The sequence below is a fragment of the Cherax quadricarinatus genome, unplaced genomic scaffold (assembly GCF_038502225.1).
Source record: "Cherax quadricarinatus isolate ZL_2023a unplaced genomic scaffold, ASM3850222v1 Contig919, whole genome shotgun sequence".
Lineage (NCBI taxonomy): Eukaryota > Metazoa > Arthropoda > Malacostraca > Decapoda > Parastacidae > Cherax > Cherax quadricarinatus.
Genome location: NW_027195945.1, coordinates 64,703 through 81,290, shown reverse-complemented (window position 1 = coordinate 81,290; position 16,588 = coordinate 64,703). Strand labels below are relative to the sequence as shown.

Genomic DNA, 16,588 nt, shown 5'->3' with positions numbered 1-16,588 from the left:
CATACCCATCCTGTGGGTGGTAGTCACCACATACCCATCCTGTGGGTGGTAGTCACCACATACCCATCCTGTGGGCGGTAGTCACCACATACCCATCCTGTGGGCGGTAGTCACCACATACCCATCCTGTGGGCGGTAGTCACCACATACCCATCCTGTGGGCGGTAGTCACCACATACCCATCCTGTGGGCGGTAGTCACCACATAGCCATCCTGTGGGCGGTAGTCACCCCATACCCATCCTGTGGGCGGTAGTCACCCCATACCCATCCTGTGGGCGGTAGTCACCACATACCCATCCTGTGGGCGGTAGTCACCCCATACCCATCCTGTGGGCGGTAGTCATCCCATACCCATCCTATGGGCGGTAGTCAAAAGATTACAAAGGTACATAATGGGTCCAGGGACTGGACCCCAAAGTTATGATAGCTGAACTAGTTACAGAGGTACTGAACTCCAGGTAGATCCGGTCACAGTCATGTTAAGTTACAGAGGTAATGAACTCCAGGTAGATCTGGTCACAATCATGGTAAGTTACAGAGGTAATGAACTCCAGGTAGATCTGGTCACAATCATGTTAAGTTACAGAGGTAATGAACTCCAGGTAGATCTGGTCACAATCATGGTAAGTTACAGAGGTAATGAACTCCAGGTAGATCTGGTCACAATCATGGTAAGTTACAGAGGTAATGAACTCCAGGTAGATCTGGTCACAGTCATGGCAAGTTACAGAGGTAATGAATCAGCCTCACTCCTATATGGGTACGGAATTACATTGGGAACTGCTGTGCTAACTATCGTAAGATAGTTGAGAGAGTCGGTGTGTGGGGAAGGTGTTCCGGGAACCATGTTGACGTCTGGTTGGAGGTGTTGCCTGAGTACCAGTCTATCTGACCTTGTAAATATCTGACCTTGTAAATATCTGACCTTGTGAACATCTGCTCGATGTTCGTTTTGACTCGAGTTTTGGGTAACAGACGGTACCGTTGGTGAGACGGATTCTCTTACTCGCTACAGTAAGTACCAGTGATGGACAGAGTTAGTTCTAGACTTACAGATTTTGATATCTGCTGTTGTTGTGTGTTTTTCTGACGTTATGAAGTCAATTAGTGGATTTCACTATGGCTTCTACGTGTTGATGTCTCTAAGTCACCTTCTTGGGGGATTATCGTATTCGAGATCAGTGATTATTCTAGGACAGATGTACAATTTAGCCTTGTACTCGACTGAAACCCCTGGGGTATATGTGTACTCACCTAATTGTAGTTGCAGGGGTCGAGACTCAGCTCCTGGCCCCGCTTCTTCTCTGAATGTATATATATGATTAATTACGACTCGTGACAAGAATTAAATAATAATTACAGAGTGTACCACTAGAACACCTAGCATGGCTAGGCATTACAGAGTGTACCACTAGAACACCTAGCATGGCTAGGCATTTCGGGCATACTTAGTTTTATTCTTAATTGTAAAATATTACAAATTATGAGGTAAGTTGGTATTATGGCTAAGTGACTAAATACTAGTTTGTGAGTTTAGCAATGTGAATGCTTTTGTTTTGGCACAGTACATAGTTTCAGTATTGGAGTATCACAGGATTCATTATTTTAAGACTGAGATTAATATTTCTGTTTATGGTCAAATGAGTGAGTGAGTGTAAGTGTGAACCACCAGGTGGTATTCGTGTAGTTAGTTGACGGGGTGTATCAGGGAGATAAGATGTTTTCTAATGGTAGTTTTGAAGGTGATGAATGTGTCTGCAGTTCTAGAGTTCTCAGGTAGGGTATTCCAGATTTTAGGGCCTTTGACATACATTGAATTTTTGTAAAGGTTTAGTCGGACACGGGGAATGTCGTAGAGATGTTTGTGTCTGGTGTTATGCCTGTGGATTTTGTCACAACTATCAAGAAAGCGTTTTAGGTCAAGGTTGATATTGGAATTTAAGGTCCTGTAGATGTAGATTGCACAGTAGTAAGTGTGGATGTACTGAACAGTGAGTAAGTTTAGATCTATGAAGAGTGGGGGGGGGGGTGTTGCCAGGGATGGGATTTAGTGATTATTCTTACTGCAGCTTTTTGTTGGGTTATTATTGGCTTTAGGTGTGTTGCTGCAGTTGATCCCCAAGCACAAATAGCATAGGTGAGGTATGGATAAATAAGTGAGTGGTATAGTGTGAGAAGGGCATTTTGCGGCACGTAGTATCGTATCTTGGAGTGGATCCCAACCGTTTTGGATACTTTTTTGGTTATGTGTTCGATATGGGTGCTGAAGTTCAGGTTGTTGTCGAGGTATAGGCCTAGGAATTTGCCCTCATTATGTCTGGTAATTATAGTGTTGTCGATCTTAATGTTAATTTGTGCATCTCCTGCTCTGCTACCAAACATAATATAGTAGGTTTTGTCAGTGTTAAGCGTAAGTTTATTGGCTGTCATCCAAGTTGATATTTTGAGCAGCTCCTCATTAACAATGGTGTTGAGGGTAGCAAGATTAGGGTGAGAGATGACATAAGTCGTGTCGTCAGCAAAGAGAATGGGGTTCAGGTGTTGGGATACGTTTGGAAAATCATTGATGTATATGAGGAAGAGCAGGGGACCAAGGACACTTCCCTGCGGAACTCCAGTATCAAGTGGCCGTGTTGTTGATGCTGTGTCTTTAATGGTGACATACTGATACCTATTAGTAAGGTAAGATCTGAAATATGCAAGCGCATGGCCTCTTATACCGTAATGGTCAAGTTTGTGGAGTAGGATGTCGTGGTCTACTGTGTCAAAAGCTTTTCTTAGGTCAATAAAAATTCCTAGTGGATATTCCTTATTTTCCAATGCTGTGTAAAGCAGATCTAGCATTTTTATGATTGCATCATTAGTGCTTTTATTTTTCCTGAATCCAAATTGGCAGGGGTTGAGTATGTTTTGTGACGTTATAAATGAATACAGTCTCCTGTGCACGAGTTTCTCAAAGATTTTGGATAGCAATGGTAAGTTAGATATTGGCCTATAGTTGTTTAAGTCTGTAGGGTCACCACCTTTATGTATTGGTGTAACCCTTGCCATCTTGAGTAGTTTCGGGAAGGTGCTAGTCTCTAGTGACTTGTTAAAAAGTAATGAAATAGCATGCGAAAGGACATGGGCCGCTCGCTTGTACAGTAATGGTGGGACATGAGACAGATTCCCCGAGTTATTTTTAAGTGACTTTATAATCTCGAGCAATGTCACCTAACTAAATATTTAAATATTGGACTATAAACTTATTACCTTAAGTAATATCGTACTCAAAAGTACCATTCTGTATATTTCAACGAGAGAGTACTCATGTTACTTTAAACCACGTTAAATTAATAATGTTAAATTATTATATTGTCGGATTATTGTCTCCTGGAGTTTACCTGGAGAGAGTTCCGTTGTCTCCTGGAGTTTACCTGGAGAGAGTTCCGTTGTCTCCTGGAGTTTACCTGGAGAGAGTTCCGTTGTCTCCTGGAGTTTACCTGGAGAGAGTTCCGTTGTCTCCTGGAGTTTACCTGGAGAGAGTTCCGTTGTCTCCTGGAGTTTACCTGGAGAGAGTTCCGTTGTCTCCTGGAGTTTACCTGCAGAGAGTTCCGTTGTCTGCTGGTTATAATTTGCAAAAAGCCTGTTAAGACGGTCTTTTTTTTACTAAAGACAGCCAGTCCTGACCGTGATCTGGTGGCTGAAAGTCTCGCTTCACACGGCGAGGGCCTGGGTTCGATTCCCAGCTAGGGTAGAAATATTGGTCGTGTTTCTTTGCACTTGTTGTCTATGTTCACCCATCAGTAAAATGGGTACCTGGGTGTTAGTGGACTGGTGTGAGTCACATCCTGGGTGTTAGTGGACTGGTGTGGGTGGCATCCTGGGTGTTAGTGGACTGGTGTGGGTCACATCCTGGGTGTTAGTGGACTGGTGTGGGTCACATCCTGGGTGTTAGTGGACTGGTGTGTCACATCCTGTGTGTTAGTGGACTGGTGTGTGTGTCACATCCTGGGTGTTAGTGGACTGGTGTGTGTCACATCCTGGGTGTTAGTGGACTGGTGTGGGTCACATCCTGGGTGTTAGTGGACTGGTGTGGGTCACATCCTGGGTGTTAGTGGACTGGTGTGGGTGGCATCCTGGGTGTTAGTGGACTGGTGTGGGTCACATCCTGGGTGTTAGTGGACTGGTGTGGGTCACATCCTGGGTGTTAGAGGACTGGTGTGGGTCACATCCTGGGTGTTAGTGGACTGGTGTGGGTCACATCCTGGGTGTTAGTGGACTGGTGTGGGTCACATCCTGGGTGTTAGTGGACTGGTGTGGGTCACATCCTGGGTGTTAGTGGACTGGTGTGGGTCACATCCTGGGTGTTAGTGGACTGATGTGGGGTCACATCCTGGGTGTTAGTGGACTGGTGTGGGTCACATCCTGGGTGTTAGTGGACTGGTGTGGGTCACATCCTGGGTGTTAGTGGACTGGTGTGGGTCACATCCTGGGTGTTAGTGGACAGGTGTGGGTCACATCCTGGGTGTTAGTGGACTGGTGTGGGTCACATCCTGGGTGATAGTGTACTGGTGTGGGTCACATCCTGGGTGTTAGTGGACTGGTGTGGGTCACATCCTGGGTGTTAGTGGACTGGTGTGGGTCACATCCTGGGTGTTAGTGGACTGATGTGGGTCGCATCCTGGGTGTTAGTGGACTGGTGTGGGTCACATCCTGGGTGTTAGTGGACTGGTGTGGGTCACATCCTAGGTGTTAGTGGACTGGTGTGTGTCACATCCTGGGTGTTAGTGGACTGGTGTGTGTCACATCCTGGGTGTTAGTGGACTGGTGTGTGTCACATCCTGGGTGTTAGTGGACTGGTGTGGGTCACATCCTAGGTGTTAGTGGACTGGTGTGTGTCACATCCTGGGTGTTAGTGGACTGGTGTGGGTCACATCCTAGGTGTTAGTGGACTGGTGTGTGTCACATCCTGGGTGTTAGTGGACTGGTGTGGGTCACATCCTAGGTGTTAGTGGACTGGTGTGTGTCACATCCTGGGTGTTAGTGGACTGGTGTGGGTCACATCCTAGGTGTTAGTGGACTGGTGTGTGTCACATCCTGGGTGTTAGTGGACTGGTGTGGGTCACATCCTGGGTGTTAGTGGACTAGTGTGGGTCGCATCCTGGGTGTTAGTGGACTGGTGTGGGTCACATCCTGGGTGTTAGTGGACTGGTGTGGGTCACATCCTGGGTGTTAGTGGACTGGTGTGGGTCACATCCTGGGACAAAACTGACCTAATTTGCGGGAAATGCTCAGCATAACAAGCGACTTTCTATATAGTAGTATGTCACTGATGTCAGCTATGGTCTGTATACCTTGTACATGTACTTGTATACCTTGTACATGTACTTGTATACCTTGTACATGTACTTGTATACCTTGTACATGTACTTGTATACCTTGTACATGTACTTGTATACCCTGTACATGTACTTGTATACCTTGTACATGTACTTGTATACCCTGTACATGTACTTGTATACCTTGTACATGTACTTGTATACCTTGTACATGTACTTGTATACCTTGTACATGTACTGGTATACCTTGTACATGTACTTGTATACCTTGTACATGTACTTGTATACCTTGTACATGTACTGGTATACCTTGTACATGTACTTGTATACCTTGTACATGTACTTGTATACCTTGTACATGTACTTGTATACCTTGTACATGTACTTGTATACCTTGTACATGTACTGGTATACCTTGTACATGTACTTGTATACCTTGTACATGTACTTGTATACCTTGTACATGTACTTGTATACCTTGTACATGTACTTGTATACCTTGTACATGTACTGGTATACCTTGTACATGTACTTGTATACCTTGTACATGTACTTGTATACCTTGTACATGTACTTGTATACCTTGTACATGTACTTGTATACCTTGTACATGTACTTGTATACCTTGTACATGTACTTGTATACCTTGTACATGTACTTGTATACCTTGTACATGTACTTGTATACCTTGTACATGTACTTGTATACCTTGTACATGTACTTGTATACCTTGTACATGTACTTGTATACCTTGTACATGTACTGGTATACCTTGTACATGTACTTGTATACCTTGTACATGTACTTGTATACCTTGTACATGTACTTGTATACCTTGTACATGTACTTGTATGCTTTGTACATGTACTTGTATACCTTGTACATGTACTTGTATACCTTGTACATGTACTGGTATACCTTGTACATGTACTGGTATACCTTGTACATGTACTGGTATACCTTGTACATGTACTTGTATACCTTGTACATGTACTTGTATACCTTGTACATGTACTTGTATACCTTGTACATGTACTTGTATACCTTGTACATGTACTTGTATACCTTGTACATGTACTTGTATACCTTGTACATGTACTTGTATACCTTGTACATGTACTTGTATACCTTGTACATGTACTTGTATACCTTGTACATGTACTTGTATACCTTGTACATGTACTTGTATACCTTATACATGTACTTGTATACCTTATACATGTACTTGTATACCTTGTACATGTACTTGTATACCTTGTACATGTACTTGTATACCTTATACATGTACTTGTATACCTTATACATGTACTTGTATACCTTGTACATGTACTTGTATACCTTATACATGTACTTGTATACCTTATACATGTACTTGTATACCTTGTACATGTACTTGTATACCTTGTACATGTACTTGTATACCTTGTACATGTACTTGTATACCTTGTACATGTACTTGTATACCTTGTACATGTACTTGTATACCTTGTACATGTACTTGTATACCTTGTACATGTACTGGTAGAAATAAAAAATTATTATTATTATTATTATTATTATTATTATTATTATTATTATTATTATGTACGTAAGGAAATTGATCCCAAACTTCCCAGAGTTCTCCACTCGCCTCTGTTGTGTAACCCAGTAACACATATAACGTCTCTTTTGGTATACTCCAGGTATACTCCAGGTATACTCCAGGTATACTCCAGGTATACTCCAGGTATACTCCAGGTATACACCAGGTATACACCATGTATACTCCAGGTATACTCCAGGTATACTCCAGGTATACACCAGGTATACTCCAGGTATACTCCAGGTATACTCCAGGTATACTCCAGGTATACTCCAGGTAAACTCCAGGTATACACCAGGTATACTCCAGGTATACTCCAGGTATACTCCAGGTATACTCCAGGTATACTCCAGGTATACTCCAGGTATACACCAGGCATACTCCAGGTATACTCCAGGTATACTCCAGGTATACACCAGGTATACACCAGTGTCATCTGCTTAGCTGGAAGCCTTCCATGCTGATAATCTGATAACACATCATCGGAAAGGCTTCAAACTTACCGTGTTTGAATTAAAATGTGGCTGTGTTTAGCCTAAATTTGTCATTTTATTGAAGGAATCTCATACAAATCATCAATACTAATATCTAACGGCATTTTAAACCTATGCCACACTCTGCACTATTCCACTAGAGTACATTTACAAGGCTGGGGTTGTAGAATCCTGGGATACAATACATCTAGTATGTTCATTTAGGTACAGGTATACATAATTATTATAGTAACAGTGATCGCGAGCAAGGGATAAATGATACAAAATAACCACAGGGGGAGTTAAATGATAGCTCCAGCACCTTCTTGTTGCAATCAACACATCAAGAACTTGCAGTGTTGCAGAAATAGAGTAAAAATGCATAGTAATATATGTATAGATTACCTATCATTACCAAAAACGTCAAAGTGATTTAATTCCATTGTGGTCCTTGAATTGGTTCCATTGGGGTCATTGACTTATTCCATTAGGGTCCTTGACTTATTCCATTGGGGCCCTTGACTTATTCCATTGGGCCCTTGACTTATTCCATTGGGGCCCATGACTTATTCCATTGGGCCCATGACTTATTCCATTGGGGCCCTTGACTTATTCCATTGGGGTCCTTGACTTATCTCCACTGGGGTCCTAGAATTGCTTCTGAGCTGAGAAGAGCCAGTCTTCCCTCAGGATGTGGGCACCTTTCTCAGCTATCATGAGAGTGGGAGCATTGGTGTTACCACTAATGATGCGAGGCATGATGGAAGCATCAACAACCCTCACTCCTGACACTCCACGTAGCCTGGTCAATGGAACAACAGTGTTAACCCTTGAGCTGTCCAAACGTAGATCTACGTTGACGTGCGTAGTGCTCCGAACATAGATCTACGTTGACGTGCATAGTGCTCCAAACGTAGATCTACATTGACGTGCATAGTGCTCCGAACGTAGATCTACGTTGACGTGCGTAGTGCTCCGAACGTAGATCTACGTTGACGTGCGTAGTGCTCAGAACGTAGATCTACGTTGACATGTGTAGTGCTCCGAACGTAGATCTACGTTGACGTGCATAGTGCTCCGAACGTACATCTACGTTGACGTGCGTAGTGCTCCGAACGTAGATCTACGTTGACGTGCGTAGTGCTCCGAACGTAGATCTACGTCCAATTTTACATGCTTTCAAATGGAGAAAATCAAGGTCGGAGCGCTAAGCACGTCAACGTAGATCTACATTTGGACAGTTTAAGGGTTTTAATAACCTAGTTAATACAGCAACAATGTTAATATTCTGTTCAATATAACAACATCCTGGTCACAACAAGAGGTTCTCACCTGAGCCTGTGGTCTACAACAGCCAGAGGGTCAGAAGATGGTCCCATCTTACATGTACCACAAGTATGGTACGCTGTAGTGGCCAAGTAGCGTGTGTAACAAGCCCAGTACGCATCTGAGTACGCTTCCTCGTGCTTACATCCACTCAAAACCTGTCAGAAATGCATGCTATGCGTCAGTGTTAAGTTTGCTTATTACGTTTCAAGTCTATCTACTATACGAGGGTAATTATGGCTGGTTGGTTGGTTAATGGGGTTTAAAGTCTACTACACGAGGGTCATTAAGACTGGTTGGTTGATTAATAAGGTTTAAAGTCTATCTACTACACAAGGGTCGTTAAGACTGGTTGGTTGGTTAATGGAGTTTGAAGTCTATCTACTACACGAGGGTCATTAAGATTGGTTGGTTGGTTAATGGGGATTAAAGTCTATCTACTACACGAGGATCATTATGACTGGTTGGTTAATAGTGGCTCCAGGGACTGTACCTCAACATTACAGAGGTACACAATGGCTCCAGGAACTGTACCTCAACATTACAGAGGTACACAATGGCTCCAGGGACTGGACTGCAAAGTTTTGATAGCTGAACAAGTTCCAGAACTAAGTTGAGATTATTTACCTTGTCATGGAACCTGGCAGAGAGGCCTTCACGGAAGGCTACAGTATTTCCCACCTTCAGTGCCAGTTTAATACCTGCAACACCAAGTCTTATCACTTGTCAGATACAAATATATTAACACAGAAGTTGTAGGGACAGGCAAAAGTAGAAGAGTGTGTCAAGGAGCACTTAAATGATAGAAGATAGTGTTCCAGTGTGTCAAGGAGCACTTGAAAGACAGAAGACAGTGTTCCAGTGTGTCAAGAAGCACTTGAACGACAGAAGACAGTGTTCCAGTGTGTCAAGAAGCACTTGAACGACAGAAGACAGTGTTCCAGTGTGTCAAGAAGCACTTGAACGACAGAAGACAGTGTTCCAGTGTGTCAAGAAACACTTGAACGACAGAAGACAGTGTTCCAGTGTGTCAAGGAGCACTTGAAAGACAGAAGACAGTGTTCCAGTGTATCAAGAAGCACTTGAACGACAGAAGACAGTGTTCCAGTGTGTCAAGGAGCACTTGAAAGACAAAAGACAGTGTTCCAGTGTGTCAAGGAGCACAAGAACGACAGAAAACAGTGTTCCAGTGTGTCAAGAAGCACTTGAACGACAGAAGACAGTGTTCCAGTGTGTCAAGAAGCACTTGAACGACAGAAGACAGTGTTCCAGTGTGTCAAGGAGCACTTGAATGACAAAAGACAGTGTTCCAGTGCGTCCAGGAGCACGTGAACGACCGAAAACAGTGTTCCAGTGTGTCCAGGAGTGATAATGTGACGGTAACGACTTGTGCCCTGCTTTTAAAGTAGGAATTACATTATCTATCTTCCACATATTAGACACAACATCCATTTGAAGAGATAGATTGGAAATGGTAGTTAATGCTTCGCAAAGTTCCATTTTGCATTCCTTAAGAACCACTGAAAAAAACTCATCGGGGCCAGGAGATTAATTTTGCTTCAATCAGTCTTCTTATTTGATTACCATACCTCTAGTGACTGAGGTTAAAAGATCAAGAATCTAACACAAAGTGGGAGTTGTCGCAGTTGCTTTTTGCTGATGACACTGTGCTTTTGGCAGATTCTGAAGAGATGTTGCAGATATTGGTGGATCAGTTTAGTAAGGTATGTAATGTACCTTTTTCAGGCCCACTATAAAAATTAATTACTGGAATATTGTTAGTGTCTTCCTGTGTAAACACCCAGAAGAAATAATCTTTAAAAATCGAGCACATTTCGTTCTCTTTGTCAATAAGATGCCCAGAGTTAATTTTAAGGGACCTATCTTTTCTTTAATTTTTATTCTGTATAATTTTCGAATGAGGAAGGTATAAAATACCGACAATATGAAAGTTAAGACACATGTGCAACATCTGGATATCTCTATTGTAGACGTTTCGCCATCTAGTGGCTTTATCAATACAAATTCTAGGACATAATTAGAAGACAGTAGAACTATATACAAAAGATGAGGTAATCAGTCCCTCGGTCTTGGAGTTAGTGTTGACAGCATCGTGGTGGAGGAGAATCCCAAGCAACTTTAATGTCATAGTCCCGTTTAGTTTTTATGTTATGTAAATTCTTGGGTGTGAATGGCTGGTTTTGGTAAGGACCTGCCTTGTATGGGCCAGCAGGCCTTCTCAGTGGTCTTCCATTCGTATGTTCTTAAGAGTGAGCACACTGCAGAAGGCGTACTGATCCATACTACTCAGTGTTCCTGCTTTCTGTGTGTGAAGCAAATTCTTGGATGACTTAACATAAGAATATAAGAAAGAAGGAACACTGCAGCAGGCCTACTGGCCTTATAAAAACAATAATAATAATAATAATAATAATAATAATAATCTTTTGTTATACCAGTACATGTATAAGGTATATAAACCATAACTAACATCAGTGACATACTACTATATAGAAAGCCGCTTGTTATGGGCAAATACATGGCTGGTTCGTCCATTCTTAAGTACCTTTAACACTTTGTGTCATAAGTGGTTACACACTGACCTCTGATCAAGGCTTCGACATCAGCTGGGTGGTTGAGGAAGTTCAGATTGATAAGTGGATGGTCACGGGGGTTAGATGATGCCAGGGTCAGAGTGCCACGACTCAGTGGTCTGTTCAACACTGGCGTCAGAGTGAAGCCTGGCACTCCCACAATGTCACCGTAGTAATCTTTGTACACCTGTACAACATAAAGATACCTTTGTACACGTGTACAGCAGCAGTATACTTATAAATACCTTGTCATCATTATTCTTAAATCTGTTATCATCACAATCATTGATCATTATTATTAATATTACTTCTGTTTAGGAAGAATTACACATACATAGAGCATCTTGGAATCTTGGTACAGAGGACATCTCCAGAACTTTGTTTACTAGTCACCCTTTCCTTGGGTATGACCCACATCCACTGGGGATTCCCACCTACCACTGTTTCCCATCTACCACTGTTTCCCACCTATCACTGCTTCCCACCTACCACTGCTTCCCACGTACCACTGTTTCCCACCTACCACTGCTTCCCACCTACCACTGCTTCCCACCTACCACTGCTTTCCACCTATCACTGTTTCCCACCTACCACTGCTTCCCACCTACCACTGCTTCCCACCTATCATTGCTTCCCACCTACCACTGCTTCCCACGTACCACTGTTTCCCACCTACCACTGCTTCCCACCTACCACTGCTTCCCACCTACCACTGCTTCCCACCTACCACTGCTTCCCACCTACCACTGCTTCCCACGTACCACTGCTTCCCACGTACCACTGTTTCCCACCTACCACTGCTTCCCACCTACCACTGCTTCCCACCTACCACTGCTTCCCACCTACCACTGCTTCCCACCTACCACTGCTTCCCACCTACCACTGCTTCCCACCTACCACTGTTTCCCACCTACCACTGCTTCCCACCTACCACTGTTTCCCACCTACCACTGCTTCCCACCTACCACTGCTTCCCACCTACCACTGCTTCCCACCTACCACTGTTTCCCAACTACCACTGTTTCCCACCTACCACTGCTTCCCACCTACCACTGCTTCCCACCTACCACTGTTTCCCACCTACCACTGTTTCCCACCTACCACTGCTTCCCACCTACCACTGTTTCCCACCTACCACTGCTTCCCACCTACCACTGCTTCCCACCTACCACTGCTTCCCACCTACCACTGCTTCCCACCTACCACTGCTTCCCACCTACCACTGTTTCCCACCTACCACTGTTTCCCACCTACCACTGCTTCCCACGTACCACTGTTTACCACCTACCACTGCTTCCCACCTACCACTGCTTCCCACCTACCACTGCTTCCCACGTACCAGGATGGATAATGAGAACCTTCAAAACTAGGGAGGCCAAGCCCATGATGACACTCTTCAGGTCACTTGTTCTATCTAGGCTGGAATATTGCTGCACTCTAACAGCACCTTTCAAGGCAGGTGAAATTGCCGACCTAGAAAATGTACAGAGAACTTTCACGGCGCGCATAACGGAGATAAAACACCTCAATTACTGGGAGCGCTTGAGGTTTCTAAATCTGTATTCCCTGGAACGCAGGAGGGAGAGATACATGATTATATACACATGGAAAATCCTAGAGGGACTAGTACCGAACTTGCACACGAAAATCACTCACTACGAAAGCAAAAGACTTAGCAGACGATGCACCATCCCCCCAATGAAAAGCAGGGGTGTCACTAGCACGTTAAGAGACCATACAATAAGTGTCAGGGGCCCGAGACTGTTCAACTGCCTCCCAACACACATAAGGGGGATTACCAACAGACCCCTGGCAGTCTTCAAGCTGGCACTGGACAAGCACCTAAAGTCAGTTCCTGATCAGCCGGGCTGTGGCTCGTACGTTGGTTTGCGTGCAGCCAGCAGCAACAGCCTGGTTGATCAGGCTCTGATCCACCAGGAGGCCTGGTCACAGACCGGGCCGCGGGGGCGTTGACCCCCGAAACTCTCTCCAGGTAAACTCCAGGTAAACCACTGCTTCCCACGTACCACTGTTTCCCACCTACCACTGCTTCCCACCTACCACTGCTTCCCACCTACCACTGCTTCCCACCTACCACTGTTTCCCACCTACCGCTACTTCCCACCTACCACTGCTTCCCACCTACCACTGCTTCCCACCTACCACTGACACAACCTTCGCCTGCCACACCTCCCACACCCGTCGTCAGTATATAAGCACCAGGCTCCACGACCGTGTCTAACTTACTTCAAGATATATATATATATATATATATATATATATATATATATATATATATATATATATATATATATATATATATATATATATAATGCTGATATTTGTAGATATACCTCGTCTTTATAGCCGAAGATTTTAGGGTAGAATCTTCCATTATCTTGTGCTGGAGTGGCAGTGACCAGTGCCAACTGGACCTCTGGCCACAGTGGGTCACCCACTGGTGATGGTACGTAGGCTACACCCTCAGTGCCAGTGGGAGACGTCAGTGGACCTGCAGTGGGAGTATAGTTCCAAACACATACACAGAGATCAGGGAGAGAGGGGACCTAGTAGCGAAGAGGCGGGGCCAGGAGCTGTGACTCGACCCTTGCAACCACAACTAGGTGAGCACACACACACGTGTACATTGTTTACATGGTGGTGGTATTGTTTACATGGTGGTGGTATTGTTTACATGGTGGTGGTATTGTTTACATGGTGGTGGTATTGTTTACACGGTGATGGTATTGTTTACATGGTGATGGTATTGTTTACACGGTGATGGTATTGTTTACATGGTGATGGTATTGTTTACATGGTGATGGTATTGTTTACATGGTGAAGGTATTGTTTACACGGTGGTGGTATTGTTTACATGGTGATGGTATTGTTTACATGGTGGTGGTATTGTTTACATGGTGGTGGTATTGTTTACATGGTGATGGTATTGTTTACATGGTGATGGTATTGTTTACATGGTATTGTTTACATGGTGATGGTATTGTTTACATGGTATTGTTTACATGGTGATGGTATTGTTTACATGGTGATGGTATTGTTTACATGGTGATGGTATTGTTTACATGGTGATGGTATTGTTTACATGGTGATGGTATTGTTTACATGGTGATGGTATTGTTTACATGGTATTGTTTACATGGTGATGGTATTGTTTACATGGTATTGTTTACATGGTGATGGTATTGTTTACATGGTATTGTTTACATGGTGATGGTATTGTTTACATGGTGATGGTATTGTTTACATGGTATTGTTTACATGGTGATGGTATTGTTTACATGGTGATGGTATTATTTGCATGGTGATGGTATTGTTTACATGGTATTGTTTACATGGTGATGGTATTGTTTACATAGTGATGGTATTGTTTACATAGAGATGGTATTGTTTACATGGTATTGTTTACATGGTGATGGTATTGTTTATATGGTGATGGTATTGTTTACATGGTGATGGTATTGTTTACATGGTGATGGTATTCTTTACATGGTGATGGTATTGTTTACATGGTGATGGTATTGTTTACATGGTATTGTTTACATGGTGATGGTATTGTTTACATGGTATTGTTTACATGGTGATGGTATTGTTTACATGGTATTGTTTACATGGTGATAGTATTGTTTACATGGTGATGGTATTGTTTACATGGTGATGGTATTGTTTACATTGTGATGGTATTGTTTAAATGGTGATGGTATTGTTTACATGGTGATGGTATTGTTTACATAGTGATGGTATTGTTTACATGGTGAAGGTATTGTTTACATGGTGATGGTATTGTTTACATAGTGATGGTATTGTTTACATAGTGATGGTATTGTTTACATAGTGATGGTATTGTTTACATAGTGATGGTATTGTTTACATGGTGATGGTATTGTTTACATGGTGAAGGTATTGTTTACATGGTGATGGTATTGTTTACATAGTGATGGTATTGTTTACATGGTGATGGTATTGTTTACATAGCGATGGTATTGTTTACATGGTGATGGTATTGTTTACATAGTGATGGTATTGTTTACATAGTGATGGTATTGTTTACATAGTGATGGTATTGTTTACATGGTGATGGTATTGTTTACATAGTGATGGTATTGTTTACATAGTGATGGTATTGTTTACACGGTGGTGGTATTGTTTACATAGTGATGGTATTGTTTACATGGTTATGGTATTGTTTACATGGTGATGGTATTGTTTACATAGTGATGGTATTGTTTACATGGTGATGGTATTGTTTACACGGTGATGGTATTGTTTACATGGTATTGTTTACATGGTGATGGTATTGTTTACATGGTATTGTTTACATGGTGATGGTATTGTTTACATGGTATTGTTTACATGGTGATGGTATTGTTTACATGGTGATGGTATTGTTTACATGGTGATGGTATTGTTTACATAGTGATGGTATTGTTTACATAGTGATGGTATTGTTTACACGGTGGTGGTATTGTTTACATAGTGATGGTATTGTTTACATGGTTATGGTATTGTTTACATGGTGATGGTATTGTTTACATAGTGATGGTATTGTTTACATGGTGATGGTATTGTTTACACGGTGATGGTATTGTTTACATGGTATTGTTTACATGGTGATGGTATTGTTTACATGGTATTGTTTACATGGTGATGGTATTGTTTACATGGTGATGGTATTGTTTACATGGTGATGGTATTGTTTACATGGTGATGGTATTGTTTACATGGTTATGGTATTGTTTACATGATGATGGTATTGTTTACACGGTGATGGTATTGTTTACATGGTTATGGTATTGTTTACATGGTGATGGTATTGTTTACACGGTGGTGGTATTGTTTACATGGTTTTGGTATTGTTTACATGGTGATGGTATTGTTTACACGGTGATGGTATTGTTTACATGGTTATGGTATTGTTTACATGGTGATGGTATTGTTTACACGGTGATGGTATTGTTTACATGGTTATGGTATTATTTACATGGTTATGATATTGTTTACATGGTGATGGTATTGTTTACATGGTGATGGTATTGTTTACATGGTGATGGTATTGTTTACATGGTGATGGTATTGTTTACATGGTGATGGTATTGTTTACATAGTGATGGTATTGTTTACATGGTGATGGTATTGTTTACATGGTGATGGTATTGTTTACATAGTGATGGTATTGTTTACATGGTGATGGTATTGTTTACATGGTATTGTTTACATGGTGATGGTATTGTTTACATAGTGATGGTATTGTTTACATGGTGATGGTATTGTT

At 42.4% G+C, this 16,588-nt stretch overlaps 1 protein-coding gene across 1 annotated transcript in view; it reads right to left on the bottom strand.

The window, feature by feature from the left end:
* Positions 1-7,881: 7,881 nt before the first annotated feature.
* The window catches only part of LOC128704737 (glucose dehydrogenase [FAD, quinone]), a 60,226-nt gene continuing 51,519 nt past the window's right edge, over positions 7,882-16,588 (bottom strand). The window contains exons 10-14 of the mRNA XM_070080762.1: positions 13,653-13,810; positions 11,308-11,485; positions 9,332-9,405; positions 8,711-8,862; positions 7,882-8,180 (exon numbers count right to left, since the gene is read on the bottom strand). Of these exons, the coding sequence (XP_069936863.1) occupies positions 8,027-8,180; positions 8,711-8,862; positions 9,332-9,405; positions 11,308-11,485; positions 13,653-13,810 (716 nt within the window). The 3' untranslated portion in view covers positions 7,882-8,026. The remainder of the gene's footprint in view (positions 8,181-8,710; positions 8,863-9,331; positions 9,406-11,307; positions 11,486-13,652; positions 13,811-16,588) is intronic.